Below are 27,207 nucleotides of genomic sequence, written 5' to 3' on the forward strand. Positions count from 1 at the left end.
TCCCAGCTCTGTTAAATGGTTTATTTCATCCTGTCTGACAGAGAGGCCACAGTGCCCTGCCCAGCAGCAGCCCTGGAGCACAGCTGCAGCCACTTTTTTTACTTAACGCATCTTTTTCTTTTCTCCAGATTTTCCCTTTTTCCCTTTTTCTTTCTGCTTTGATAGCTGTTTCTCCCGCATCTTCCTGAGGGCCTGGTAGGGGCCAAGGCTTCTGCGGACCATTGTAGCTCTCCACCAGGCCTGCAGCTGGAAGAGAGAGAGAGGTCTTAGGAGAAATCGCTTGCTGTGGTACCTGGTACAGCTCAATGACCGGAGAGCCTGTCCCGCACCCCCCAGCTGCAGGAGGGCACCCCTGGCCCACGGAGCAACAGCTGGGCCTGTGCTGGTTATGCTGACGGTATCCGCGTGTGGGCTGAGGGCATCTGTTGCTGGTGGCAAGGGGACAAATGTGGGAACTGCCCCACGCCCCTCCCTGTATCGCCCGTGCAGCGGGGCTGTGTGATGGGCACAACCCCGTGTCATTCGAGGAGACTTGCTTCTCCCTTTTGTTCCCCTCTCAGACCTGCAGCCAGCTGCTGGCTTTGCAGCTGCCCCAGTGCAAGGGGACAGGCTTTGGCTGTCCTCTGCTTGTGCCGCCCCGCACCAGCCAACTGTCTTGGGCTGTTTTCTGCTTGAACAAAGCCTGTGGTGTGAACTCCCAGCTACTGACGGAGCAGCACCGCCTCAGCTTCGCTGCCCTTTACCTTCAGGATGCTCTTCAGCTCCAGGGCGTCCTGCTCTAGTTGTCTTCTTTTAGCCTCCTTTTCCGCTCGGTCGCTGATGATGGTTTCCTCAAATGTCTGGCACTGCAAGATAGCACGGGGGTAGCAACAGCTGCATGAAAAACACATCCCCTAAACTGCAGGGCCAACCTTCGAGGCTCACTCTGCCCAGCAGCTTGCCAGAGCAGGGCAGGGCTCGCCCAGACCCTGGTGCAAGGAGTCTTCTCTGGCTGCCTGCTGGTCTCACCCTTGCTTCACGCCTTTCACAGCCCAGCCAGGGCTGCTCCGGCCCGTGGGATGCGGTGTGGATTCCCACCTTTGCACCAGGGAGCTCCGCGGCAGCCCAAGGGTGACGTGTGAGCGCAGACCTTCCTCCCCCACCTCCTTCACTTCAGCCTTCCCAAATCCAGATGGCAAATGTTGCTCGTTACCACTGTCAGTCCTAAGGCACTGAGAGCTGCTGCCAAAGTGAAACCTCTTGCCACCTGGGTGTAATTAACCCTCTGATCCTGTGCTGTAAAATGGCTGGCTGATGGCGTCTCAGGCAACAGATGGTGGTAGGACGGAGCCGTGCTCCCCCAGGCTAGGCAGCAGATGATGAACAAACACACTTGGGACGCTGAGTTGACAGTGTACAGAGTGGAAAATAAGCCCACAAGCAGGGAAACTTCTAATTCGGTACCATCGTCTCAGACCCAGTGACAGTAAGGAATGATTACAAGTTAATTCCTTCTGGCTTTAAAACACCCCTTTTTCTAGACATTTCTCTCTGCCCTGTGCCACCTGCTCCACTGTGCCTGCAAGCTGTGATCAGAGCCCAGGGGTTAACCAAGAAACCAGTGTGGGACAGGAATGGCTTTAACTGGAATCGATTCCCTTATAACAACTGTGCCGCTGTGAATGTGCATCTGCAGGAAGGGATGAGGTGCCTTTTCCAGTCTCGGCCTGTCTTACCCCAGTGCTGCTGGAAGGAGCAGATCTGTTCAGACTCAGGTAACAAACTAAGGTGAGGCATACGGACGGGTGGGACAGTGTCTTTGCCCCTCACAAAGGCTGTCAATAGCTCGCTGATCGCTTGCTGGTATTTGAAAATAGCTGTAGGGGAAACATCATCATCCTTCCTTGATGTCACACGTGACAAACAGAAGATGACTACTCGGTCCCTGCCTTCCCAGGACCACTGCTTATAAACCCTCCCTACACCTCAAGATTACTTTTTTTTCCCCCATGGTCCTGGTTCCTTATCTGAATGAGAGAAGGAAAAAAACGGATATCAGTTTTGCGTGGCTGAGCACTGACATGGTGCTGAATGTCTTACCTCCTTGGCAATTCTCTGCAGCATTTCCAAGTTGTTTGCCTTTGATGCTTTTAGGGCATTCAGTTCTTCATCTTTAGCATCTATGCTGTGTTCATACTTGTCCATCCAGTATTCCAGCTCCTCTTCCACCTTCTGCATGGGGACAGAGTGGTGCTCAGCACAGTACAAAGAGGGTACAGGGGAAAGATTTGCTACTGCTGTGTGGCCTGCTGTCAGGATGGTGGTAAGGGTCCCGTAAATTTTGCATGGTCAGTGTTTCGTTCTCACCTTGAAAGGGTCAAACCCCTAGGCCTAGTGATAAATTACTGGTGGCCTGCAAGCCCTTCACTGGGTTCACCACAGCAGCTGCAGAACTGGACTGGGGATGAAGAGAGACTAAGTTGGACTTCCAGAGGTGCACGAGGAGTGGAGAAGCACTGGGTGTTAGTTTTGTGCACAGTCAACCCTGGTGAAGTAAGTGACAACCAGAAGCCCTTCTTCATGTATATACAGAGGGAGGGGGAGGGGTTAAGAAAAAGAATTTTTTGGTGCAAAAGCTTTTATCCTCTGCCTGACTCCCTACTCACTTTCTGGATTAAGCCCAACGCACCAGGAATAAGGTCCCAGGGGACAGCACTTCACGCTATTTCAGGTTGTGAACTTGGCTTTTGTCTCACTCGTGAATAGGAGGGCAGGTGTTTCTGAAACCGTGACCCAGATGACTTCCTCCCATTCACAAGTAACTTCTCCATAGCAACAACCACGATTGCTTGCATGGAAAAATAATCTGAGGAAAAGCATCAATCTCATTACAGCATCACAGCTGGACACACAAGGGAGATGGAGGGCATGGTCATCCTCTTCTCTGTGTGCCTCTATAAAGCCACCAGCTGCCTGAGTACAGAGAGGCTTGTACTTTGCCGTCTGGTAGAGGTCAAATAAGCTGCAGCTTGTTCCCAGAAAGTCCCCTCACTATGAAGCGCTGATCAGATTAAGGCTCTGGGATATAGAGGACACTACTTAATTGCTCACAAGATACAGCACTTCTTTGCACTCAGATTACATTTTTTTTAAATTTATTATCTTCTATTAAATTTTATACTGGTGGTGATGTTAGGTACCCTGCGGTAGTAGAGGTTTTCTTCCAGTCATGCAGTTTATGACACTCTTTCCAGTGTTATTCGCTGTAATGGGCTCTGCTGTTGACAATCGGGAAGTTCTGAACCTCTGGATCAACAGCACAAGGACATTCATGGTTGCTGCTGAAAATGGCTACGATAATTGTGAGTTGGCAATTATCAACGCTGCTTCTTCCTCAGATTAAGGTATGGTAAAACCAGGCTGGCAGTTTGTGTTATTTCTTCCTTAGTGCCCCCCCTGTGCAACACTTGGGTCTGTGAAACAGCTGCCCTCACTTTGTGCACTTGCACTCTTCATGGGGTCACTGGGAGTCCCAGCTACTGCCAAGGAGGGTCTAAATAAAATTCCAGTTAGCTGAATACAACTATCTGAGGGAGGAAAAATCCGTAACACCCGAATAAACAATGCTAATCATTACATGAACTCTAATTTTAAGGAAATGTATCCAAATGTAGCATATCCCAGGTCTGGGAGAGCTGGCTTAATTAACACTTGAGGATATGTAGTCATTCAAACAGTAGCAATCACGAACCTGGTAAATTTGATGGAGCAATAACTGGTTTTCTTTAGATACTAATTGATGGTATAATGTTTATCAGTTGCTATTTTAAGGATTAGCAGACAGTCACACATACCTTATAGTGTTGCCTGAGGAAATTTTCAATCTCCATGTGGACTCGCATCTCCTCCTCAGTTTTGCTCCTCAACTTCTGTGATCAGCGCAGACAGAAAACACGAGAGACAATGTCAGTGCAAACGTGTGTGCAAACAGGTGCTGCCGAAGGCCCAGCTGGTGAGCAAGAGTGCAGGAGCCCCCTGTGCAGTCCACAGCCATATTTCCCAGTGACAAAATTAACCCAGGCAGTCCTTGCCCCTGGGCCATCCATGAAAAAGGGACAACTAGATCAGAACTTGATCAGTCAAAAAAAAAAAAACCAAACAAAAAGCTTGCAAAACCAGAACAGTTTTCTATTCCAGCTCACCTTACCGCATCAACAGCTCTATCAGCATAATGTGCTGTGGGCCATGCTGGGAGCTTAGGCTGCTTGTGTTGCTAAACAGCCTTGTAACTGCGGCCCCTGGACATAGTTACGGGTCTGTTTCTCTGACGATGGTGTTAGTTTAAGCAGTCCCTGCCTCCAGCCGCTGTCCCCTGCAGCCATGCCAGCTGTGCTGTTGCTGTGTGCGTGACCATACAGAGAAGCAATGGAAAAGAGAAAGATTTCTAACCTGGATGAGTTTCCTGATCCAGTTCCAACAGTTGTGTTGGCGACTGTGATGGGGAACAGAAAGGACATCTAGGGAGTAAGGGAGGACTTTTTTCTTAGGAGCTGGAGATGCCTTCCAGTAGGGGCCATGGGAAGGGCTTACCTGAATTTCCATGTCCAGGGCATTCTCTGCATTGCTGCACTTCTTCTGGGTTTGGTGGACCTGGAGGTCTGTGCTTTTCTTCACGTAGCAGCTCTCCATGTTCATTTTGGCCTTCATCTCTTGGAGCTCGTCTTTGAGGTAAAGAATCACACTATCTCGGTTCTGGTGTGGAGACAGAAGAAGCACAAAAGCAAGGCCAGAGACTGCGGTCAGCTCACTTTCTTAATCTCTCCACTCCTTGATAGCCTGGTCTCTTCTGAGTTTATAAGCTTCACACGTTCCCTGAATGTTGCTCCATTTCACCCTCTACTTCAAAGGGAAGTTTGATTTGTAACCCACACAGAAGGCAATAAGCCCGTCAGCAAGGACTGATTATGTCTGGAGAGGGTGGAATGATGAACAGAGTGGGACAAGAAGCCTGGCCTTCTGGTCTCTGGTCCAGGAAGGGATTCAGTCATGCCTGTTAGAAGCATGAAAGAAGCCAAACAATTCAACTGCTTAAAGTTAGGCCTTACTAACCTCTTGGATTAGGCTGTCTCAGTGAGTGAGCGAGCATCTGTAAGATGAGGATAATGCCTCAGCCTGACATAAGCTGCAGTTTGATTTCCTAATGTATACTCTATTGCTTGGATTCATTTTTTTCTAGTTATGCAGCATCTGTATAAATATCACCTTAGGAACAGGTGAAAATCCAATCTTGTCTTACTTGCGTGTTTAAACAGTTCTTTCTTGAAATCTTACCAGGTAGATGGTACCCGCTTTGTTATAAAAGCATACACCCAGGGTGAGGAAGAAGTACCGAGGAAAAGCTGGCTATGAGCTTCCAGCCTCTCCCTGTGCCTTGTTTCACGATGGAACTGAGCTTTCCTGGGGGAATTCTGTCCCTGGAAGCTCCCCCGTCGGCAAGAATCCTGAGCCAGTGTGTCTATTTGTCTGGCTTTTGGAGCATGCTCGGGAAGCAAAGTGCATTTGTTTTATTTGGGATTGTTGTTTTGTTTACTCTTTTTTAATGAATTTCTTTGACTAACAGATAAAAGTTCATTAATCTGGGGTTGGAACTTGGAAGAACCGCCTGTAGAATGAAAAACTCTAGACTTTTGTATTAAGAGTTAAAAGGTCATCAAAGTCTGCTGTGCAATTATGCAAGATCAATCTTAATGCCTCTGGTTTGGCGCCTGATTGCTCCATTACAGCCTTTCTCTTTGCTTTCCTGCCATGCTCTGACAGGTTTGACATTCATCAGCCAGACCTTGCAGCTGAAGATGAAATACCAAAGTGCTGGCATTTAAATGTTTTGAAGCCCACGTATCTTGTCTCTGAAGCACCATCACATTCCTTAGCTGTGTAAACATGGAAAAATGCCACAGGAGGAAGCCAGCTCAATAGTGCTGTGTTTAAAAGCCTCTGCAGCATGACTCATTTGGAAAAGGTTTCCTTATAAGAAGACTTTGGAACAGTTAAAAGGAAAATCCTTCCCCCTGCAACCCTTGTCGGACATAGGAAGAGTAAAGTAAGTTTATAAGGCTCAGGGCAATTAGGGGCCTTGGCTGATGCTGTTTTGTGGGTTTAGAAGTCATGCATTCACATTTTTTTGAAGGCTTCCAAAATCAGATACTATTTTACAGCCATATCATCATATGACTGCAGACAGCTACAGGCATGACCTGTTTGTGCCCTGTTAAGGTTTCTGGTAATGGCTTTTATTTTCCCTGGTATGAAATTTTGGTGGGCATTGGGATGGGTTGTGTTCCTGGTCAGGAGACACGGGCGGTGAACGCAGCACTTTGAGATTGTCTTCCTGTGTCATGGCGGAATTACGTCTAAATTGAAAGGCTGGCAGAGAGACTGGGGAGACGCGAATGCAGAACACCCATTTTTTGTGACACTGAGGCTCAGCAAAGCCAAGCGCTGCTGATGCCAGTGTGTTACTGCTATCTGCTAAGGATCTGCAAACAGGTCAGAAAAAAGGGTTCAGCCTAGATCACAGAGTACTCAGATATTAGAGAGGTGGAGCAGAGCATGAACACTTCGCCAGATTATTTTCTATTTCGTATTTTAGTAAAGCAGAGGGAAAAGTGCTTTTGATTCCAGTGCCCCGAGCCTGGGATGGGGGCCCATCTGCTCTGTTTGTTTTCTTCGTTGTATGGCATGTCGGTGGTTTGGATTTGGTCTGCGGTATTGTAAAACATTTTCGTTAGAGGTGGGGAGTCTGGGGGCTTGGTTACACAACCCAAAGCAGACGGGAAATGAAATGCAAAACCCCACTGATGGTTTACAGCAACGCATTCGCTTGGAGAGGGCAGCTACTGCAGCCCAGCTGATGGACCTGGCACTGCAGAACTGGGGCACATTTGTTAGTAGGTTGTGGGTAGTAAATGCCCACAAGCCGTGCACACCATCTGTAGAGTATGCTGTTCCATGAGCTTCAGGGATAGGCACTGGGAAAATGAGTTAATTAATTCTGGTTTATCATAGCAAAGGTCCCAGCCAGGACACAGAGCAGTTTCATAGTTAATGCAGTAAGCCTCTGGGCTGCTTATTTGGGATGACTTCAGCGTCGAATCTGCCAAACCAAAGATGCAAAATCATACCCCATGTGTACAAAACTATCACAAAACTGGCAGAGACCAAGATCAAAACCCAGGAAATAGTTGTCAAGAGCCAGTCTGCTTCACAAGCAGGTAAACAAGCTGATTTGTTCTGATCTCTCAGTTCACAGAATCAGCTCAGAGGCCTGTCTGCTGCTGTTACCACGCGGTGCCATAGGAGTCTGCCCCACAGATGCTGTCTGGCTGCAAAAGCAACTGCATTTAGCTGGAGAGGGTATGTGTGCTCCTGTATTTTCATTTACTTTGATTTATCTGTCTTGCAAGTGTCACCTAGATCTCTCAGCTCTTCCACGTCAGTTAGTATTTACAGTCACTTAAAATACAGCTAGTTACAAAAATAGCCAACAGGCGTAAACAGTCGGAGGAATTTCTCCAGCAGCTGGATAAACACCCTGCTACCAGCAGCGCACCCAGTGCTCGCCATTTGGCAAGCACTGGGAGGCGGCAGGGAAATGGGTGCTGTGCTCTATGCAGGCAGGATCGTGCGGGCAGGGCGCCCTGCTGCCTGCCTCCTGGCTTCCACACCGAGTGTGTATGAGCTCAGGTCTCTCCCCTGGCAGCTGCAATATCTCAGCTTGCAAAGCCTAAAGATACGCTTCGATCTACACACCTGCTGCAGCCTGGACTTGCTCCCCCCGAAACCACAACGTGCAGCCCTACAGACACTTCAATAAGGCCGTAAGCGCGTTTCTGTCCCAGCTGCCAGAACATCCCCATGCTGCACACCCCCTAGAAATGCCTCAGCGAAAAGGACAGCAGGCCTGGAAGGCCACCCGGTTCGACACCATGGCTTCTGCAGCCCTCCACTAGCTCGCCTCCGATCCCCAAAACTGAGGGGGCAAGCCGTGTGAGGGGCAGTTTGCTGGCAGAGGGAGCAGACCTGAGGACAGCAGCGCTCTTGTCAAAAGTCCTGTCCCTCTGGAGCCGGGTTTGGATCTAGCGCACCAGCTCTGGGTCCTGCTGAGCTGCCCTGGGGCTGTGCCAGCAGTGGAATGAAGTCACCCAGGAGCTCAGGACTATCACAAACCTTGTGCCTTCTAGTGTAATCGCCTAGTGCATTTTTCCACTGGAAACCACTCCACCAGTGAGTGCATGTTTAAAACATTCCCCCAGAACACTTCTTTGATGCCTTTGTCCTCCTGGCAGAGATAACAGAAGTGACATGATGGATTTTTGTCGCGCTACTAAAAGCACCATCGAGCGGTGCAGTGATACAGCTGAGCTGGGTGTGTTATGACAGCCTACATAAAATAAAAGTTACAAACCTGTTTTCACTGGTACCGTGGTGCAACGTCTTGGTTTTCTGTCTGGTTGGTAACCTGCAATATTACTGCTTGTTATAAAATTATACCGTGACTTGACACATGTATGGCATGAGTATACCACAAAATCTACAAGAGATGAAAAGCCTTTGGGTGAATACCAATGCAGGAACTCTAAAGTTTACATTTCCTGCATTTTTATGTTAAATTATATAATCCTATACAATATTAACTTGCTTTAGAATCTGTACAGACTGCCATCACTTGTCCAGGAAACCAGAGGAAGTGAGTAATTCTGTACAAGCTAGAAAGTGAACACTGCAGCAGCAAACAGAATTCCTGCAGCCAAGCTAGAGCCATCGGTGATGCTCCTGCATGGAGGGGGAAGAGCAGAACCACACGGATCATTTCAGCTCCTTTAGAGACATCCGTGCTTTCCAAGAGAAAATAAAACAAAATAAATAAGAATATTCAGCATTGATTTGTGTTCCATTAAAAAGAAAAATGAGCCGAGCAGGCTAATACAGCATTAATCAGCATCTCATTAAGAGGCAGCAAGATTGAAAATACAAAGATACAGGCAGCATGCATAAAGTAAAGGCCGTGTTTTTCTGGTTCCATGATTTGATTTGCTTGCTTTTGTTTTCTCATCCACTAGTCTGGAGACAACCATGTAGGCTTTTGTCTACAGGTCTGTGCATTACTGTTGTTCAAAGTACTCCAAAATCAGCAATCTGTATTTTTGTTCTTAATTAGTTGGCAAGGTGACAGATAATGCAAGTGTCTGTAAAACTGCCTATGGGAAAATCCCATATGAAGCGAATAGAAATTATTCTCCCTTGGGAGACATAGTGAGACACCATTATTTTTGGCACAGGAGGAAAGCAGTACTTGAAAGTAGTCTTGTCTTTGATTTGTTATCAAAGCTGAAACTATAAGGAAGCCCAGAAAAGGGCTTTTAAGCTGGAAATATAAAAACAAAATCCCAGATGAGTGCAGATCCCAATTGATGAGGCAAAAAGGAAGAGCCAAATTAGCAGAAAGTACTGAAAGAACACGGAGAAAAGCACCCTCTCAGGACGGGAGCTACATACCTTCTTATGACTGCAAGAGGTAGGAGGGGTGCAGGGCAGGACACAGAGAAGCGCCCAGCCTGACTGCACAGTGCCACAACATTGCTGCTAGTGCGAGACAGGATGACTGTAGCCCCCCGTACACCAGTTCCTGACAAGGCATTAAACCAGAACCAGATACGTATATTGTGTGCGCAGACACTGTGAGGTTTGAGGAGCACTCCCTCATCATGTGCACTAGCTAGGGGAGTGGGAGAACGAGAGCTTCCCGGGAGCCGTCAGAATCTGAATGAGAAGGGACAATGTGCAGAAGCAAATGGACAACATACAGTCTGCCACACAGATGTCAAGGGACTTTTGGGTTGTCCCATAGGGCCTGGAAATAGGCTCTCATATCATTTCCAGTGGCAGTAAGTATATATTGAGGTATACAGCTCCCCTTCTCAGTCCTGGCTCTGACCTCTACATCCTTTAGATGTTCTGTTCAAATCTGTAGGGGAAGAAAGTTCATCCTGCATTTCTCTTTTAGTTGCCACAACTCTTCTTCCTTGGTTTGTCTCCTAAATTGCTTATTCTCCATTTTCTTCAGCGACTCTTCTTCTTTCTCCTCTCTGTTACGACCACATCGGTTTTTTTCCAGTGTTCTTTTCATCTTGCTGTGCTTCCCAGTACGTTATGCCTTTCCAGGATCTCTACTAGTAGATGAGTACTGGCCCAAAGGAATTTTCCTATCTTGTACATTCCTGCTTTCTTCTCTGCTGTTCTAATATCTCCCCTGGACTTCTGGTGTTTCTTCAGTTATAGACAGCTGCATACGCTATCAGCGCAAACAGATCCTTCATGTTCTTGCAGCCATCCTGTATTTACAGTTAAACTTTCCACTGCACATGCATCCAGGCTGCCAACACAAAACCTTTATGTTCTATAAACTGTACTTCACCAGCATGTCAGTGGCTTACAGTTCCTCTCTGTAGCCAACTATATCCTGGCTTGATTACTGTCCATGCTTCTGTCCGAAGACAAAATTCAGTGATAGCAAATCTTTCCTCAGACGCCCTTGCTGTTCTCTTTCTCAGTACTGAACCAAGCACCAGATTCTTGTTCCTTCTTCCTGTCCTTGTAGAGCTCTGAACCTGCCTACCTTTTGCTTGTTTTCTATCACAGACTCTTTCCTGCCTCAGCAGGGCCAGGCTATGTTTCTATGTTTCTGCACAGAACTGCGTGTGCTTGTGCTGCAAAGCACTCACGAGCATCAAGTCCGAGCTGTCTGGTGAGCATCCTAGTGACCAGTGACATGCCATTCAATTGATCTGCATTTGTTGTAGCAAGTCTGACATTTCCAGAATGCCCCACATTTAGTGTGCATGCACACACTATTTGTGTGCTGCAGGCAGAAGGGCTGAAGCTTTCCAGAAAGATCAAGTTGACAGCATATGTGCAATAACATTGATTTTCCCTTTTGTAAAAATCCTACGTTTGGGATTTTCTAATATCTGGAAGCCTAGGAAAATAGATTAACACCATGACATTTTCACCAGACAAAGTCGAAAAATGATGTGCCCCTATGCCAGGCATCTTCTTTCCCTGTCCTTCATCATCACAATTTCTTCTGTGCCAGGCATCACGTCTGCATGAGTATGTATAACAGAACCTTAGATACTGCTATCTACAGATAACCTGTTTCTTACTGATCACAGATATTGGTGCTTTGCTGCTCCCAGCAGTGTTTTTGGGGTATTCTAATTTGATCATGGTCTCTCATGATTATGAGCATTTTGAGCTCCCATTTGAAGACCACTGGACACTGCTCTTAAAGTCATTAACAGGCTTATTAAAACTACAGATCTTTATTGCAATTATTCTGCTTCTATATTCCTAAATGATGGATCATTATACATGCCACATGTCCTCTCATCTGAATGCTAGTTCCTGGGCAGCAGAGGCAAGCTTGCTAACAGGCTTCCCCCCTGGCATGATGCCCAGTGCTAAGTCATCTCACCTGAAGTTCTATTTCAGTTTGTTCCTTGACATCTTGCAGCTGTTTCTTGAGTGACTTTATCTCCTCCTTTCCTTCCTCCTCCCTGAAGAAAAATGGGAAAATACAATCACTTAAATATATCAAAAAAGACAAGAGCTGTTGACCTAGAAGGAGAGCTTCCTGTCTCCTGATCCATTGTGGCACCTAGCTGAACACTGTCTCACTGATCCCGCTCTCTCAATGAGTTTCTAACAACTGAACTAGAAGGAGCGGACACAAAAGCTCAGCCTCCTTCTTCAAACCAGCAGAAGACAAGCTGTTTCCTGTGGCTTGAGCAGCAAAAAAGGCATTCATCCCTTCACTGAGCCTCAGGCAGGCTGCATCTGCAAGTCAGAAACAGAGACTTCTCACCAAAGCTAGTGACTTGGTAAATAAATCCTGAAAGAAGAGGTGCACAGACTGAGCAAGGAAGATGGGAATGAAAGGAAGAATAAGCCAAAACCCAGGGGATGCTCTTCTTGGAAGCCTGGAGTGGAGTTGAGGATGATGCAATTCCTATAGCAGAGGGAAGATGCCTTCACTGAGTAACTATTTCTGCGTTTCAGGCAAAAATCTCCCTGATTCTGTGAAAAAGCATGCCTAATCAGCAGACAGTGCCAAATTGTGTAAGTTTCATTATATATATGGAGAATTTTTTCTTTCTTTCAAAATTATTTTCAGTCTTTCAAAAAACATTGCCTCAGGTTCTGAGATCCATGAAGAGATACGAGTGAAAGCCAAAAGCTAGAGAGGTGTCTACCTGTCTAAAAAAACTCAAATGCAGTAACTTTCTAGGTCTTCTTATCTTCACTCGGAGTGCTTTTCTAAGTTTTTATGCTTATGATTTGATTTAAAGCTAGTAAATGCTACAGTTCATACCTGAGACTTTGTACCATATCCCAGCCTTACAATCAAACATACACTTCATTTTCAGAGCCCTTAGCTGGGTGACTGTAATGAACAAAAGCCCCTGATAAAGAGTTCCATCCTTACTGCAGACTGCTTTCAGACTAGTATATTGACACAAAACCAGGCAAGTATAAATTATATTGAAAGACAGATCAAGGGAATTCCACGAAAAGAATGTATAGCAGAACAGACAATATATTGACTAGATATGGTTGCCAGAACGGAATAAAAAGTATTATGTCCTTTCTAATTGTAATTGGTCTGCTCCTTTCCACCTTCCAGTATTGGATAGTTATTCCACAAGGAATTGTTGCCTTCATTTTTGTTTTCTGTCCCTTCCATGGATAAACAATAAACCCATTGGTTTTAGACAGTGGAAGAGTTGGGGTTTGTGCTTGAAATCACACATTTCAGACCCCTGAGCCACCACCAGAGCTGCTCCAGTAGGTTGGACTCATGACAAATCATGACTTTGTCTACCTTCAATGATAGGCCTGAGCTGCTACTCAGAACAAAGTAGCTTTAAAATGGTCAAATACTTCTCTAATGAGTGCTATTCTCTCTGACAGGTTTGAGATTGAACCAGAGCTTCACATGCTGAAAAAAACTCCATACCTTTAGTGCACAGAACTTTGAGCTAAGGAATCACCAGTCTGAGTTGATAACAAACCCGTACCCTGTGAGGCTGGGGACAGAAGAGGATCTGTAGTGCAGTGGCTGGTGGATTAGTTTTAAATAGGACAACTGCCTCTGTCACCATCTGTGCTAGCCCCTTGCTGCTACTGGGAAAAGGGACCACATTAGCATATGGGTCAGAGCAGATTCTCCTGAGCACCACATAACCTAAAGACCGTATGTTGCTGGCCCTGATTTGAACAGACTCTCTGCTGCTCTGGCTTTCGCTGGGGACAAGAGTTAAAGATCAGGGAGCTCCTACACTGCATTATGTTTTAATTGATACAGGGCAGCATTTGCACTAATGCAGACACTGGTGTCCAGTCTGGTCAAAGCTCAGGCAATTCCTAGCTCAGATCATCATCAGAGCCATCCATTATTTCTTTCTGAAGGGGAAAGAAATACAATTTGTAAAGCAGACAGAATAATTCAAGCTGAAAAAGCGGAATCCATTCTGTATTTTGGGTTGTGGCTTTTTTCTTCTTAGCATGTACTAAGCAGGAAGTACTGAACACAGTTAAGAGGCTGAACACAGCACTAACCTCATGAGGATGTCATGAAACTTGCTCTTTCTTGCCTTCTCTCTCTCATTAGCTTCTGTCAGGCTATTAAATGTTCCCAATTCCTGCATCTTTTTCATAGTAATTGTAATTACATCACTTGCATACTGCCTGCCAGGAAAAGGAACACAACAGTAATTTATAGGTACTGGTAATACAGTGTCTGGTGCCTTTATCCATTATTGTTTACAGCTAAGAAGGGAAGGAAATATAAGATCCCATTTCTGTTCTTATGTCCTATCAAACTCAGGAGTGCTTCTCCCATGGTATCTGCTTCCTGTACATCTGGAGAACTCTGTATTAGGAGTTCATAACTTATAATTTTAAAATGCTGTCCTGAATGCTAGTCTAGGAAATAGCAAAAAGGCAAAAACATACCCATGCCATGCCATGGCCAGCCAGGAAGAAGGCTGCTGGCCTGCAGTAGTGGTGACAGATAGGTGGATCTTGGAAAACAAGACCTGGGGATGCAGATGAGTGTGTCTGTGAAGGGATATCTGGGTGTCAAAATATCCCAGTACAGCCCTAAGCTGATCTTAACAAATCCATGGGCTTGCCTAGTTTATTGAATTTCATAGTGCTTTGAAATACAGTCTTTATATTTTAGCTGCATTTTCCTCATTTGTGTTAGCATCTTCTTTAAGCTTTTTGTTGAAATAACATTAAAGAACAGAAGCCAGGATGCAGAAAAATGCATACTGAATGCTCAGCTCCCCAGTCCATCTTTTAAACCAAAGGCTGCTGGTACTTCTGCAAATCAAGGCACTGGATTAGGTGCAGGAGTAAAATTTATTTAAAAAAAAAATAAACTCTTTGGTCTTTATATACATTATCTGTTCTATAAAGAATGGCTGTAGCTGCCATAGAAGCTCTGTGTGCCCTGCAAATAAGTGAGTTCACGAGACAATGCTCAGATCCCACTTTGTCTGTACATACCTGCTAGGGGAGCCTGACTCCAGATACCAGAACTTCAGCACTGGTAGTAAGTACCTGGTGTGAATTCCACCCAAGCAACCATTATACTCTGGGTAGTATTTTGCAACTCCATTCAAAATAAACTGATCATCATTACTTAGCATCCAGAGGCAAGCAAAGGCCAGAACTAAATGGCCTATGAAACTAGACCCCGCTGCTCTCTTTAGAGGTACTCCTTCTGGACCAAGCTGAGGTACACCAGCAGCAGGTGAGCAGGGAACTTGCATTTTTGCTTTCAAGAGATTTGACTGAGAACTTTACAGCTCCGAGCATCCCCACAGTTATCATATTTGTGCTTCACTCACCTGTCAGCCTGAATCTTTCTGAGATTCTCTACTGATAAAGCACTGTCTTTCATGGCCCTATTGGAAAGATGATGGATTCTTTTTAGATCCTCAGTTTTCCCCAGCTGCTGCTCGTGTTTGCTGCTTTTCAGAGACATGAAGGTAACTGTTTCCCCACTCCCTTGCCTTGCTGACATAAGCTCTTGGTAGCTAATATCCAGCTCCTTCTGGGTCTCTCTGATTTCTTTCATTTCCTGGATGCCAGTCTAAAAGGGAATCAGAGAGACCTGCTTGCACACTGGGCAGTAGAAATAAACCCTCTGCATCATTATCTGAGAGGAAGAAAAATTAATAATAATCTAGAATGAAGCTATTCTAAGAGCAGTTGATAGTGTATGTTACATTCTGCACAGAGTAGAAGAACAGAAATGTTTCTCTTGGGTTAGCTTTGAGCACACAATGTAGACTTATTAAAGTTCTTGGGATCAAAAGTTCTAAAGTGGCTATAAAAGGCCTCAAAAGGTGAATTCATCTGCCCCAAGAGATGATGGTTCAGACTCTCATTCCTGACACGTTTTTAATGATGTCCAGCAATGGAGATTACGCACCCTTCTGCCAGTGCCAGCATATCACAACAATCTTTACCATAAGAAAGATTTTTTTCTCATCAGCTGCAGTTGAGCCCCTGGCGGCTTCTCCTAGTCTCTAGGAGAACAAATAATTTCATTCTTCTTTGCAGCAGCTTTTATGTACTGGAAGACTGTTAGCCTGCTTCCCCTCTGCCTTCTCTCTATCTTGGCTATTTCCCACTGCTTGTCACCATGACATTTCCCTACAATATTATTGTTATAACAAGAGCTGAGATGTGTGAAATAAATGATAGGCATCAGCCATCTACTTAGCTGGGGTTTTTTGAGAGTGACAACAGAGGAAGTATAACATGAATTCAAAGAAGAAGTTCAAAATATTGTCAGTTCTCTTCTACATGGAAAGGTATCTTGTGGCTGTGCACAATTTTATTAAAAAAGAAAACGTCCCAGAAAAGCAAAAGCACGCTATAAAATCGGCTGAGCCCTTGCTTCTAGGAATTTCTCTGCTTTATGTGCTATGGGTAAGAAAGCAGGTGTATGCAGTGGGACATTAAAAGAGAAAATTTTCTTGCCTGTCTACCAGTATCTCTGTGGCTGAACACTTAGTAGCAGTACACTGAAGCCAGTAACGCAGTCACTGCCAGCCCCATCCCAGTCCAGAGCTGCCTACTCCCCACCCTGGCTGCTTGGGGAAATGGATTAAAGGACTCACTGAGCTGAAGTATTTTCCAGCAAAAAGGAAAAAAAAATAATTCATTTTTAGCAGCACCAGTTCACAGCCCAGATCCCTCCACAACCACATGCACACGTTTGTGCCAACACAGCACAGAGGGCAGAGTAATAGGCAGTCAGGGCAGCAACTGTGTATGCCAGTACTTCCAAGAAGTTACTTGTCGAGCGAGGCTCCATTAGTGGCCTGCGACGCTGCCGTGCTCTGCAAGGGCAGTGAGCAGGGCACTGCAAGGGGCTGCTTCGTTCCAAGTTCTGAGTATCTGGGACATCTCCGGATGGGATGAATCCACCTCTGGCAGTGCCTGACTCACCACTGACTACAGAAGAAGTCTAGGTGACTACATGCTTAATTTCTGGACATTTCAATTTACATTAAATGAATCGCATGCAAAATATACACAGACCAATGAAAATTACATCGTTAACTAGAAAAAAAAAAAAGGTTTAAATAGTTTGCTGGTGATGGCTGTACTTCAGAAAGAACTGAGTTTGGCAAACAGGCTTTAATATCATGTAGATTTTATGAATGTTCTGACAAATGTTTTTTAATGTCTGGGAAAGTTCAAGACAGGCTATAACTGGATTGTCTATAAACAGGAGGGACTTGCATGCTAATAATTACCAAATAACTACGTAAGAGCAAGGGATTTGTAAACTGCATGTGTTGCCATCCATGTGTTCTCCTAGCTGTTTATCTTTTGCTAGTCTTTTTGCCCAAAATTCTGCAAACAGAAAGGCAGCTTTCCTCTGGGGGATGCCCTGCGTGAAGCAATGTACAAAGTCCCTGATTTGGAAAATCGATGAGGTGCTGGCCAACACTGTAATTAATCCTCTCAAAACTGTCATCAACTGAAATTTAGATGTCAGTCTTTGAAAATGTTGTTGATTTGTTTGACTGACAGAGCTCCAGGGTGCTTTGTAAATACAAGTCTTCTCCAAATACAGTAACAGACAAATGTAAACTGAGAAACGAAGAGGAATATCAAATTACAGAGCACCAAAGTTAGCAAGTAGCTTCCCTAAGCCATTTTCTTGTTTCAAAATTGTTTCCTTCTCGATTTGTTTTGGCATCTTTAAGAACACAAGCAGGGTTTATAGTCTGTGAGAAAATTGTGGCTTAAGTAGTGACTTGGTAAAAATGAGCATCTGTGATTGAAGAGAAAAGCTAAGGTGTTTTCTTTGTAATGTAAGTGTACTTTTAGTAGGTCTACCAACCTCAGTCTGTGTGTCTGAAGAACTCCTACTGTCCTCGAGATATATGCTCTTTCTCTGTGATTTTGTTGCTGGCAAAGAGGTTTCCCACCCAGGTCTCTGAGGGAGAAGCATCCTCTGGAAGCAGGTGAGACTGGCTCACAGGACTCTCTTAGGGGAGGAGTGCCCTCTGTTGCACAGTCTAAGCATCGTTCATGCCCTAAAATTTACTGAAACACCAGTTTCTGCTGCTTCGCACTGGATTTTTGAAAAGTAGGTGGTATGGAAAGGAAACACGTAGAAAATAACATATTGATTTACCTTCCTCTTGCATTCTTAGTGGTACGTTAGACAGAGCAAACAGCATTGGACCTGAAAACTCAGATCCCAGTTTTTATTTCCATCCTAGTCACACACTTTTTGAGTTCCTTTTAAAAAAGTTTCAAACTGGCTTAAATTGGAAACCATCTGCTATGTCACTTAAAATATATGACGACAGAACTTAGAACCGTTTACCCCTCAGGACTGTCCCATCCTGTTGCATGTGTCTATCAGCTACCAGAAATATCACATCTTCCTCCACAGCAACACACCTCTGCCTGAGAATTAGGGCTTCTTCTCTGCTCTTTGTATCTCTGCCCAAGCCCTGTTAGTTATGATGCCTATTAGAAATCAATTAATTAATAATGGTCATTGAGAATGGGCAGTTACTAACCTATTTTGAAGTGGAATCTTTCTTAATTCATTGTCTGCGGGGACTAAAGGAACTTTAGCATGGACTTAGAGAGGAACAGAATTACCCTGGGTTTGAGTACTTTCAAATATACTACTCTTTTGTATCTACATAAGAACCTTATGTTTTTCTTCCTTTTCCCTAATGCTTTGCTTGTCATCTAACCACCAAGATTTTAAAATTATAAGCCCAGGAACCTCATCTTGGGTCAATAGAGTTTTTTGCACAAAACCTTGACAGAGGCTTCTCAGTGATGCTGCAGTTGATCAGCCATGCACTTTCATTGTCTTTCTTCACCCAAGGGTCATGGAGCACTTAGAAAAAATATGAACTGATTTTTTAAAAAATGGTGGTAGAAAACATAAAACCAAGACAAGAAAAAAAAATATTTTTTTTTAAGCAGGGAGGATAGAGGCACATACGTGGCTGAAGTCTGTCTTGCCCTCATATGAAACTGGCATGATATATCCAAGAATTGAGAGTTGATCCACACAATTCTCCAGCACAGCAGTAAACAGCAGAGCTTCCAGATGAGTGAATTTTTCCATTTCTTTAGTCTCTGTGTTCTTGCTAAGAGGAACAAAGACAAAAGGTACCAATGAGAAAGACTATGGTGTTAGTAATGTTAGTAACAGTAGTTTAAACTAAAGGTAGAGCTGAAGTAGTATTGGCAACCTTTCATATACTTCCCTAGCTTTGTTTATAGCCTTTCATACACTGTTTATGAGGGGAGCCATGCTCTGCTAATGGCTGCATTCAGGGACAGTGGAAATGTTTAGCTTTCACAAAACAAAGTAGGTCCTGGTCCCTCCTACAGTAGATTGGGGTAGACAGGCTGAGAAGAGAATGGATATGGAAGTCACAAACTAGGTGAGGTGGCCTCACCATTCAGTTCAAGGGGGAACAGTGTTTCATGATGGACTTTGTTCTTTGGGAAACAACAGAACGAAGGTGCTTTTTTAAAAGGAAAAAAAATATCCACACCTTATAAAATCTCAGATGGCGAACCTTCATGCTCTAATCATTCCTTGTTATTACTATGTAGCCTTAACACTTCTATGATCCCAGTCCCCTCAGCAGGAACTGTTACCACCTTAAGATGCTGAAAGTCAAACAAAAACCAGTATCTGGACTAAGTAAACTATCTTTAACATTCTGTGTTGTTTTATTTTAAAATGCATTTCAAATATGAAACTGCTCAGATGTATACTTAAGCATCCCTTTGTCTTGCTCACATGTATACTTAAGCATCCCTTTGTCTTGCTCACAGACATTTTTTTGTTGTTGTTGAAGAAAATAATTTACAATTGGAACATGAAATTAATTTCACTTGCATAAAACACGGGCCACTTTTCAGTGCAGGTTTATTAGCTCTCTATCAGAACAGAATAGGTAAACCAAACAAATATAACTTAGATTTTATGCATTTGTTTCTTGATGTCCCTGACTCCTACAGTAAGTTGTTTAATACAATGTATTGAAATGTAGTGTCCTTTGTAATAGGACATGGCTCCCCTTGTGCATGAGACTACAATAAAAAGCCTAGTGTGTGAGTGGCAGTCTTTTTCATGACAGCTATATGTACAGTCAATGAAACTGGAATATTGCTCCTTTCAGCCTAGACCCTTTTCTTTGATTAACTGAATAATAACTTAGAATGCAAGACTACCAGGTGCAGAGTCTTGCATTAAGGGTTTTCACAAGAGTTTCTGCTATGAAGGTGGGAGCACAGGGTGGAAGAGAGGGTTCAGGGGTGGCATGACTCCAGTGTTGTGAACCACGAATAATGCCAAGTCCTATGATGTAGCAAGACTGCTATTTTCAGCAGATAAAAAGAAGTACTAGTGCTGCTGCATAAGGCTTCAGTAAACCTCATATAAGGCATGGTGCATGTTTCTAGTTGTTTGTGTTTAAAAACAAGCACAGGTACAGAAGGCGACTAGTGGCATGATCATGCGAATAGAAATTCCCTTTTACAAGGGGTTAAAAGAATTGAGGGTTGTGATTACTCTCTATAATGTAAATATATGAAGAGCAGATACCAGGGAGAGACAGAGCTATTTAAGTTAAAGGATAATACTGGTCCAGGGTCAAAGGAGTATAATTTCCCCATAGCCAGGCAATTATGATAAGGTCTCTAACTTCTGCATGGGTGAAGATACGGAACAGCCTTTCAGAGAAGATAATCATAGAGGCACCCTAAATTACTTCAAGAAGCTTGCTTAAATCATGGCAGGAGAAGATAACAGCAAAGGAGTGATTCTGAATATTACAAATATGTTTACTATCCTTCTTGTATTTATATTGTCTTACCTAATTCCCACTGTTCAGGTCTTTTGATGGCCACCTATGACTAAGCAGGAATTGATTTCCTCATTTTGCTTCTGAATTTTTTTTCTCTTTCTCTTAAATACAAAAAAAAAATGCTACAGCTTGAGATAGAAATCTGATAATTAACAAACAAATAGCTAATGATGTGTGTAATAAACTAAACCCATCACTTTTCCTTTCTTTTCAACCTTCAAATCAATGATAGAAGTGGAGATGCATGAATGAAGTATTTTTACATAGAGAAAGCCGGATCATGTCTCTTTCCAGTCAACAGGCACTAATAAAATATTTGTAAAACTTTTACTTGTTTTTATCTTTTTAAAAAATCTGTGATCCAAATGTTGAGTCTAAACAACATAAGGATAATCTATTACATGTAGAGTCCTAATGCTAAAAATACAGTGAAAAAAGATCTGTTGTGAGATAGCTGTGACAGATGATTACAACAGCATTCTTGAAAGAAGAAACAACACTTGAAGCTCTCATAGGAAAAAGTGACTTTTTTGGAAACAAAGGAGAATGCAACAACTTTCCTTTATCCCATCAGCAGCTTCTGTCCAAGAAAGAATTAAGTCAAGATATTAATATGCATTAAGAAAGTTCACAGCTGGAATGTTTCTCTAAAGCCTGCTGGTTTGCTCCCCCTGTGTATCTCCTCCTATAACCGTATACTCACTCAGCAGATGCGTGTGCCAAGCCAGCACACTCTGGGCTTATGTTGACTTGGAAGTGAGAAGGAAACCACTGTCTGGGGCGTTAAGAAACACTGCAAATAGTCAGCTGCTCTCCCTGGATTTTAGCGTTTACACAGTGCCCACAGATCATCCTGATGCAGCCGTTGGCATCAACCTTAATCACTGTGCTTTGCTGAACTCCTTCATTAAACTGCATTAATAAAAAAAAAAGAGGTATGTGAAGCTTGCCCCAAGAGTCTAGGTTGACATTCTTTCCCTGCTGATCTAAAAGGAAAGAAAAACATATCAAGAAATAATTTTTAAAACAACTGTATAAAAGGTCTGGCCTCCTGTCCCTTTGGGGATTGCAACTCCCTCTGCTGTGTGAGAGTCCTGGATGCATGTTTCTCCCATCCTGCTGCCTGATAAACTAAAAAGGCTTCAAAGGCAGCATGTTTTACAGCATTCCTTATAGCTGATTAAGGAGATACCAATGAATTCCAGTGATAAAATGTGAAGCTGGGAACATTACATCTTCTTTAGCTCCATTTTGCAAATGATTGGCAAAGAGAGATTCTGAATATCCACAGTAGCAGTGACTGGGCCACAAATCAGAAATACCTTAGTTTTTAACAAAAAAAAAAAATCTCTTAGGCAAGCAAAATAGTTGTGGCCTTACAAAACTCTGCCTACCACTCAAATGTTAGAATGTAAGTTGCTCATCTGAAGAGAGAGAGAGAGGAAAAGAAACCTTGAAAAGCTGAAGTAATCTTGGTTTTGGCAATTTAGGACTAACTGTAGAGAGACATTTTGCTCCTGCTGTCTGAGGATGTGCTGATGAGAACCCTGGAGAACTGAGCACAGGAGTGAAAGACATGGTGCTACTTTTATCTGTACGTCCATATGGGACTAAATCTGCATGGGACATTAAAGATAAGATTTAGAGAGCATTTACTGGCTGTGTCATCTCCACTGCTGGAAAAGAGAGTGTTCTGACAGGTAGTTTATTCTCCTCAAAGCAGGGATTGTGTCCTTTCTCTGCGCAGAGATTCCCAGCACACATTTGGTACTGTTAAGTGGGTAGATTACTGAACATTGCTTTGCTTTCTACCTTTTCCTTAAAATAGAAGCCAGCAGAATAATTTGGAGAATTCATGTTTCATCCCTTCTTTGCTCCTACCTCCTAACAATTTAATTTATTTAAAGAAAACCTCTGCTTATGCATGCTTACAAGGCATTAAGTGCTTCTGCCCTGGCCCAGCAAAGTACAGATAGACTTAATTGTACTCCTGCATCAGGATTTAATTCCTCAGTCCAGGTTCAAGGTCTCCAGGCCCAGCCAGTGACAAGATGATGGTAGATTTTGCTCCTGAGGTCCAATTTTTCATAAATATGCTCTGGGCACATGTTCAAATGCAGCTTAAGGCACTTTAGGAACAAAGTTACAGGGAAAGTCCAGACAGCCAGGGCACATTTTGTATTTGGAGTAAGTTCCTAAATCACTGAAAGTGCTCTGAGAATGCATCTGAATTTCTGGCTGAGGGAAGTGAGGGAAATCTGGAGCGAATGACCCTGATGTGGGAAAACGGGTAAGTACATGCTTCCACCTGCTCTTCTTTAGGAAAACACAGGAATGTGAAATTTCATTACAGGGATTTGAGCATAGAAATGAAGTTTTCTGTCACCAAGGCGATATCGGGAATAAAATGTTGAGATGATTCACTGATGAAGGTGAGCCCGGAGGCGGGCAGGCAGGGCCTGGAGGCAGCCATCAGAAGAGCCCCCCGAGCCCGGCCGCCCCCCGAAACGCCGAGAGCTGCCCTTCGCCGCCTCCCGCCCCCTCGCAGCCCCCCGCCCTGCCAGGCCTCCCCTCCACCCACGCACCGGGATTTAGCCCCCGCTCCCACCCCGGGCGTCCGCAGGGCGCTGCCCACAGCAGCTGGGCCGCCGGTACCGGGCCGGGCACCCCCTCGCTCGCTCGCCCGCCTGCCCGCCCGCCGCCGGTGCTGGGAGCGGCCCGGCCGCGGCCCGCTGCAGCGCTCACCGGGACGCGGCGGCGGTGGCGCCCGTCTCCATGACGACCCCCACGCTCCGGGGGCCTCGCGGGGCTGCCCGTGCGGGTGCCTGCACGGCGGGGCTGGGGCCGCCCCTGCCCGGATCGCCGCCCGGGGGAGGGAGGGGGCGCGGGGCAGCGGGCGCGGGACGGCGCTGGGGGCGATGTACCCGACCCGCCGGGGCCGCCTGGGTTTCGCCCGCTCAGGCGGTGCTGGCGCCCCCGCGGGGGTCCTGCCCGCCCATATCCCGGAAGGCAGCGCGGCGGGGCTCCCTTTTGCCGCCATCTTGGTTCGGCGCCGGGGGGTGAGCCGGGGAGCGGCGGCGGGGGGTGGCGGGCAGGGGGAGCTGCCCCCGCCGTGGGGCCGTCGGCGGGCGCGAGGCTCCCGGCGCGCTGCGGCTGGCGCCGTGCGGAGCGGGTGGAGGGCGGGATGGCGCCGATGTGCGGCGGATGGTCCCGGCCGCGGGTTGAGGCCCGCAGCTGAAATAGGGCTGGAGCGTCCCGTTCCGTGGGGAAGCGGAGGGGTGCCCTTCCCTGCCCCGTGAGCCGGAGCCCGGCCTGGGGCGGCTGGCGGCCCGCGTCGCCTTGCTCTGGGTGGCCGCCGGCCGGCAGAATGTCGCGGCCCCCGGACTGGGCCTGCGGAGCCGCCGGCCTGCGGGACTCATGGCTTGTGTGTCCCTTCTAGGCCTGCAGGGACCGGGGCTTCAGGAGGACACAATGACCGGCAGGTGAGTGACAGCCCCGAGGTGGCTCTGGGCTCGCTGTTACGGTGCGCTTTCGACAAGTCCTCTAGACAAGCTGAGCGTTTCTGAGAGCTTTTGTTAAAGCTGCGGGCAGTCATCCGTTTTCCTGCGGCAGTTCTCATTTTCCAGGGCCGCTTCTCTGCCCAGTATCCTGCTGGGCCTTCTATTAAACGCACCCAGTTGTAGCTCCCTGTTCTGAAGCTGGTTGTAGCTGTTGGTGCTGTGTGCCACGCTTTCCCTGGCCTGTCAGTAGATGCAGGATATTAATGGTGGTTTTGATAGCATAGTCTTTGTGCACCTGCACTGTACAGCAGAGGCTTTGACATACTGCTTCTTTGGGTAAGGGAGCTGCTGTGCCATCGAGTTTTCCCTATGGTGGGTGTAGGGCTTGAGTTTGTAAATGGTGGAGGGATTGAATCTGAATCACAGCTTTTTGTCTTGATATTTATGTGTGGAGTTTATCTCACGTTGTGCATGCGTGGAAGGTGGTACTGGGTAGCTTAGTTTGATCCCTGTTGTGCTATGGGACAGTTGCTGGATGCAGTTGAGACAGTCATGCTGTGTACACGATGTGTGGAATGAGTCCCATGGTTGCCTTACCTGTGTAGTACAGGCAGGTCTTCATCATGAAGAATTGTTGAGTTTGTGTAATGTTTCTTGTCCAGTGTATGTGGGACTGTCTCTCTACAAATTAGCAGCGGTTAATATCTTCTATAGCAGTTACTGCAGCACAGGAGATTCAGTTGATGTTACCTATAGAAAAAAAAGTAGTATTTATTCATCACTGAGTGTTAGTAGATATTTGAAAACGTAACACCTACTAGTGCTGAAGCACTTCGGTTGTAGTGTGAAGCCTGTAGTGGCAGAAATTTATAACAAGCAGAAGGATACAAAGTGCTCATAAATACTTCATGTTCCAGTTACTTAGCTTTCCTCTGTTGACTGAACATAAGGATTTGCAGTAATTTATAAAAGCAAAAGCGACAGGATTTTTTCCTCAGCTAAATCTCTACTGGTGTGGAAATAGTTTGTGCTGAAACAGTACCTGATTTTACATTTGATACTTCGGAGTGAATTGCAATTTGTAAATGTTTTCCATGCCTTTAGGCTGTGGTGCAAGGCCATCTTTGCTGGCTACAAACGTGGCCTCCGAAACCAGCGGGAGCACACAGCCCTTTTGAAAATTGAAGGTGTTTATGCCCGTCAGGAGACAGACTTCTACTTGGGCAAGAGGTGCGCCTACGTATACAAAGCTAAAAAGTAAGTTACTATTTATTAGTATGCCAAATTAGCCAATTCCTATGTCAGCTTTTGTAAATGTCAGGATGTGAGCAGTCTGTTTATAGAGCTTTTTTGTTAGAACAAAAATAAATTGGGCTCAATATATCAATAAAATGTCTGTGAAGTACTGTATAGACCAGTTTCCTGGGTTGGTTTCATTTTTGAAGTCCAGCAGAAATACTTTGTGAAGTCTGGAGGAATTTGTATCCTGCCTTTTGCATGCTGATGTCAGAGCACTGTCAATTCTGCTGTGCTGGCATTGGTGGAGGCCTTAAGAACAGTTACTTACTAACTTCCACTTTTCTTTGAGTGTAATTGTTAAGAGTTCCGAATTGCATTGAATAAAACTGATCAGACTGTTATCTTGGGAATGATGGTGGTCAGGCTGGCATATAGCTTTTCTTGTAAAGCAATTTTTAGCAGTCTGTCCCAGTGGCTTAGGCCTCTCCAGCCTTAGTGTCCAGAGAAATCTTACAAATAAGATGTTTCATTTTCTTTGGAGTTGAAATTGAGGAGGTTTTGGATTGATCATATTAGTATCAGTGTTTTCCAAATTCTTAAGCTTTTTAACTTGTTTATAGCTCTCCAGTGGAGCTTCTGGTGAGTTACAAGCTGCACTACTTACCCATTTGGAAGGTATTGTGAAAATTGCAGGCCTAATGAATTTCACAGGTAAATAATAGTGGAAGATACGTTATTAAAGGACAGTTGTGGAATAAAGTTAATGAAGTGTCTTAAGGAGCCTGCATTGTCTGTACTGTCATTGATCAGTCCTGTACAGAGCTGTGACTGGTGTGCTCAGCAGTTCTTTTCCTCTCTCCTCAGCAACACCGTAACCCCTGGTGGCAAGCCCAACAGGACACGAGTGATCTGGGGGAAGGTAACCCGCGCACATGGGAACAGTGGCATGGTTCGTGCCAAGTTCCGCTCCAACCTTCCTGCCAAGGCCATTGGACACAGAATCCGAGTGGTAAGTAGATTTATTTTAGCAACAAGTTATTGGCAGTTTTTGGTGTGCCTTTTTTTTTAATCCTACTTAGTATGAGGAAAAACTTGAGCTATGGTTTTGCTCTGTTGCTGTTGTGTATTTGACATGGCAATTCGAGAAGTGCTCCTTCTGGAGCTAGGAAAGGTTTGCTGCTGGCTTGTTGTGCTGAGGGGGGGGATTGTCTCATTGCCAAGGGTTCTGTATGCTTGCTCAGGTTGACTGGAAGGACTTCTCAAGTTCCAGGACTGCTCCCCAGCTCCCTTCTAAAGTTATCTTGTACATGTATTTTTGTACCCTCCTACTCCAGTTCCTACCTGTTGATAAGATTCTACTCCTACCTCCCAAATGTTTTAACTGAGGGGTGTGCTGTCCTGGTTTGTCCACTAGCACCTCCTCCACAGTTGATGTTTTGGCCCCAGGGCTTCAGTGAGACTGTCCCTTTAGGTCCCTCACCCAGAAGTCTAATGCAATACTTTTCTAGTAATGTCAAAGGGAGTATCAGAGGGGTGCAGTCCTTCCTATCTGTCTGTCTGTCTTCTGTGCCTTAGCAAAAGCACAGTAGAAGCAGCACAGTTAAATCCTGAAACTAGACCCATGAGGGCTCTCCCTGCCAGTGAGCGGGAGGGCCAGCTGCTGGGGGAGTCTGTACCACCAGTGAAACGCTACTTTGGGTCACTGAACTAGTTGTTAACACTTTTCCATTCTTGCACCTCTTTGTAAATGAGGGGGTTGCTTTTATAGTAGATGAAGAGATTGATCTAGATTGTAACTGTAAAACTTGTGTTTAAGATAGTAGTCTAATAATAATATTTCTAACAGATTCTGTCTATTCTTGTATTTTACAGATGCTGTATCCATCTAGGATCTGAATTTTTATTGGAAATAAAATGGAGAATCTGTTTAATTTTTGTCCGTTTCTGTTTTTATCCCCTCTGCCTATTTTGAGGGTCTTTGTTCT

The 27,207-nt window shown here is 45.1% G+C and overlaps 2 protein-coding genes across 4 annotated transcripts; one reads left to right on the forward strand and one right to left on the reverse strand.

The window, feature by feature from the left end:
- IQCG (IQ motif containing G) lies at positions 1–23,547 on the reverse strand. Of its 3 annotated transcripts, XM_037406944.1 has the most exons (10): positions 23,229–23,328; positions 18,602–18,749; positions 14,955–15,199; positions 13,657–13,785; positions 11,513–11,594; positions 4,570–4,731; positions 3,834–3,908; positions 2,080–2,211; positions 744–845; positions 1–246 (listed from the first exon to the last, which is right to left on the reverse strand). In XM_037406944.1, the coding sequence occupies exons 1-10, from the start codon at positions 23,258–23,260 to the stop codon at positions 103–105; spliced, it is 1,251 nt and encodes a 416-aa protein (XP_037262841.1). In that variant the 5' UTR covers positions 23,261–23,328; the 3' UTR covers positions 1–102. The 3 variants fall into 3 exon arrangements, with proteins under 3 accessions (XP_037262841.1, XP_037262840.1, XP_037262844.1); XM_037406943.1 differs by lacking the exon at positions 14,955–15,199 and having other exon boundaries at positions 23,229–23,547; XM_037406947.1 differs by lacking the exons at positions 13,657–13,785; positions 14,955–15,199 and having other exon boundaries at positions 23,229–23,547.
- RPL35A (ribosomal protein L35a) lies at positions 23,435–27,153 on the forward strand. The gene is made up of 5 exons (XM_037406948.1): positions 23,435–23,542; positions 23,923–23,965; positions 25,088–25,240; positions 26,087–26,231; positions 27,095–27,153. The coding sequence occupies exons 2-5, from the start codon at positions 23,955–23,957 to the stop codon at positions 27,116–27,118; spliced, it is 333 nt and encodes a 110-aa protein (XP_037262845.1). The 5' UTR covers positions 23,435–23,542; positions 23,923–23,954; the 3' UTR covers positions 27,119–27,153.
- The last annotated feature ends 54 nt before the right edge of the window (positions 27,154–27,207 follow it).

This window comes from Falco rusticolus, chromosome 13, assembly GCF_015220075.1.
Source record: "Falco rusticolus isolate bFalRus1 chromosome 13, bFalRus1.pri, whole genome shotgun sequence".
Taxonomy (NCBI): domain Eukaryota; kingdom Metazoa; phylum Chordata; class Aves; order Falconiformes; family Falconidae; genus Falco; species Falco rusticolus.

Bases quoted from the DNA above. Each gene is read 5' to 3' on its own strand.
- IQCG (XM_037406943.1), bottom strand. From the start codon at position 23,523: ATGGCGGCAAAAGGGAGCCCCGCCGCGCTGCCTTCCGGGATATGGGCG. The intron at 11,595-13,656 runs GTTAGTGCTGTG...ATTTTTCTTCAG, and splicing joins TTTCATGACATCCTCATGAG to GGAGGAGGAAGGAAAGGAGG. The intron at 3,909-4,569 runs GTAAGCCCTTCC...CGCTGATCACAG, and splicing joins CCCTGGACATGGAAATTCAG to AAGTTGAGGAGCAAAACTGA.
- RPL35A (XM_037406948.1), top strand. The intron at 25,241-26,086 runs GTAAGTTACTAT...CTCTCTCCTCAG, and splicing joins TACGTATACAAAGCTAAAAA to CAACACCGTAACCCCTGGTG. The intron at 26,232-27,094 runs GTAAGTAGATTT...TGTATTTTACAG, and splicing joins TTGGACACAGAATCCGAGTG to ATGCTGTATCCATCTAGGAT.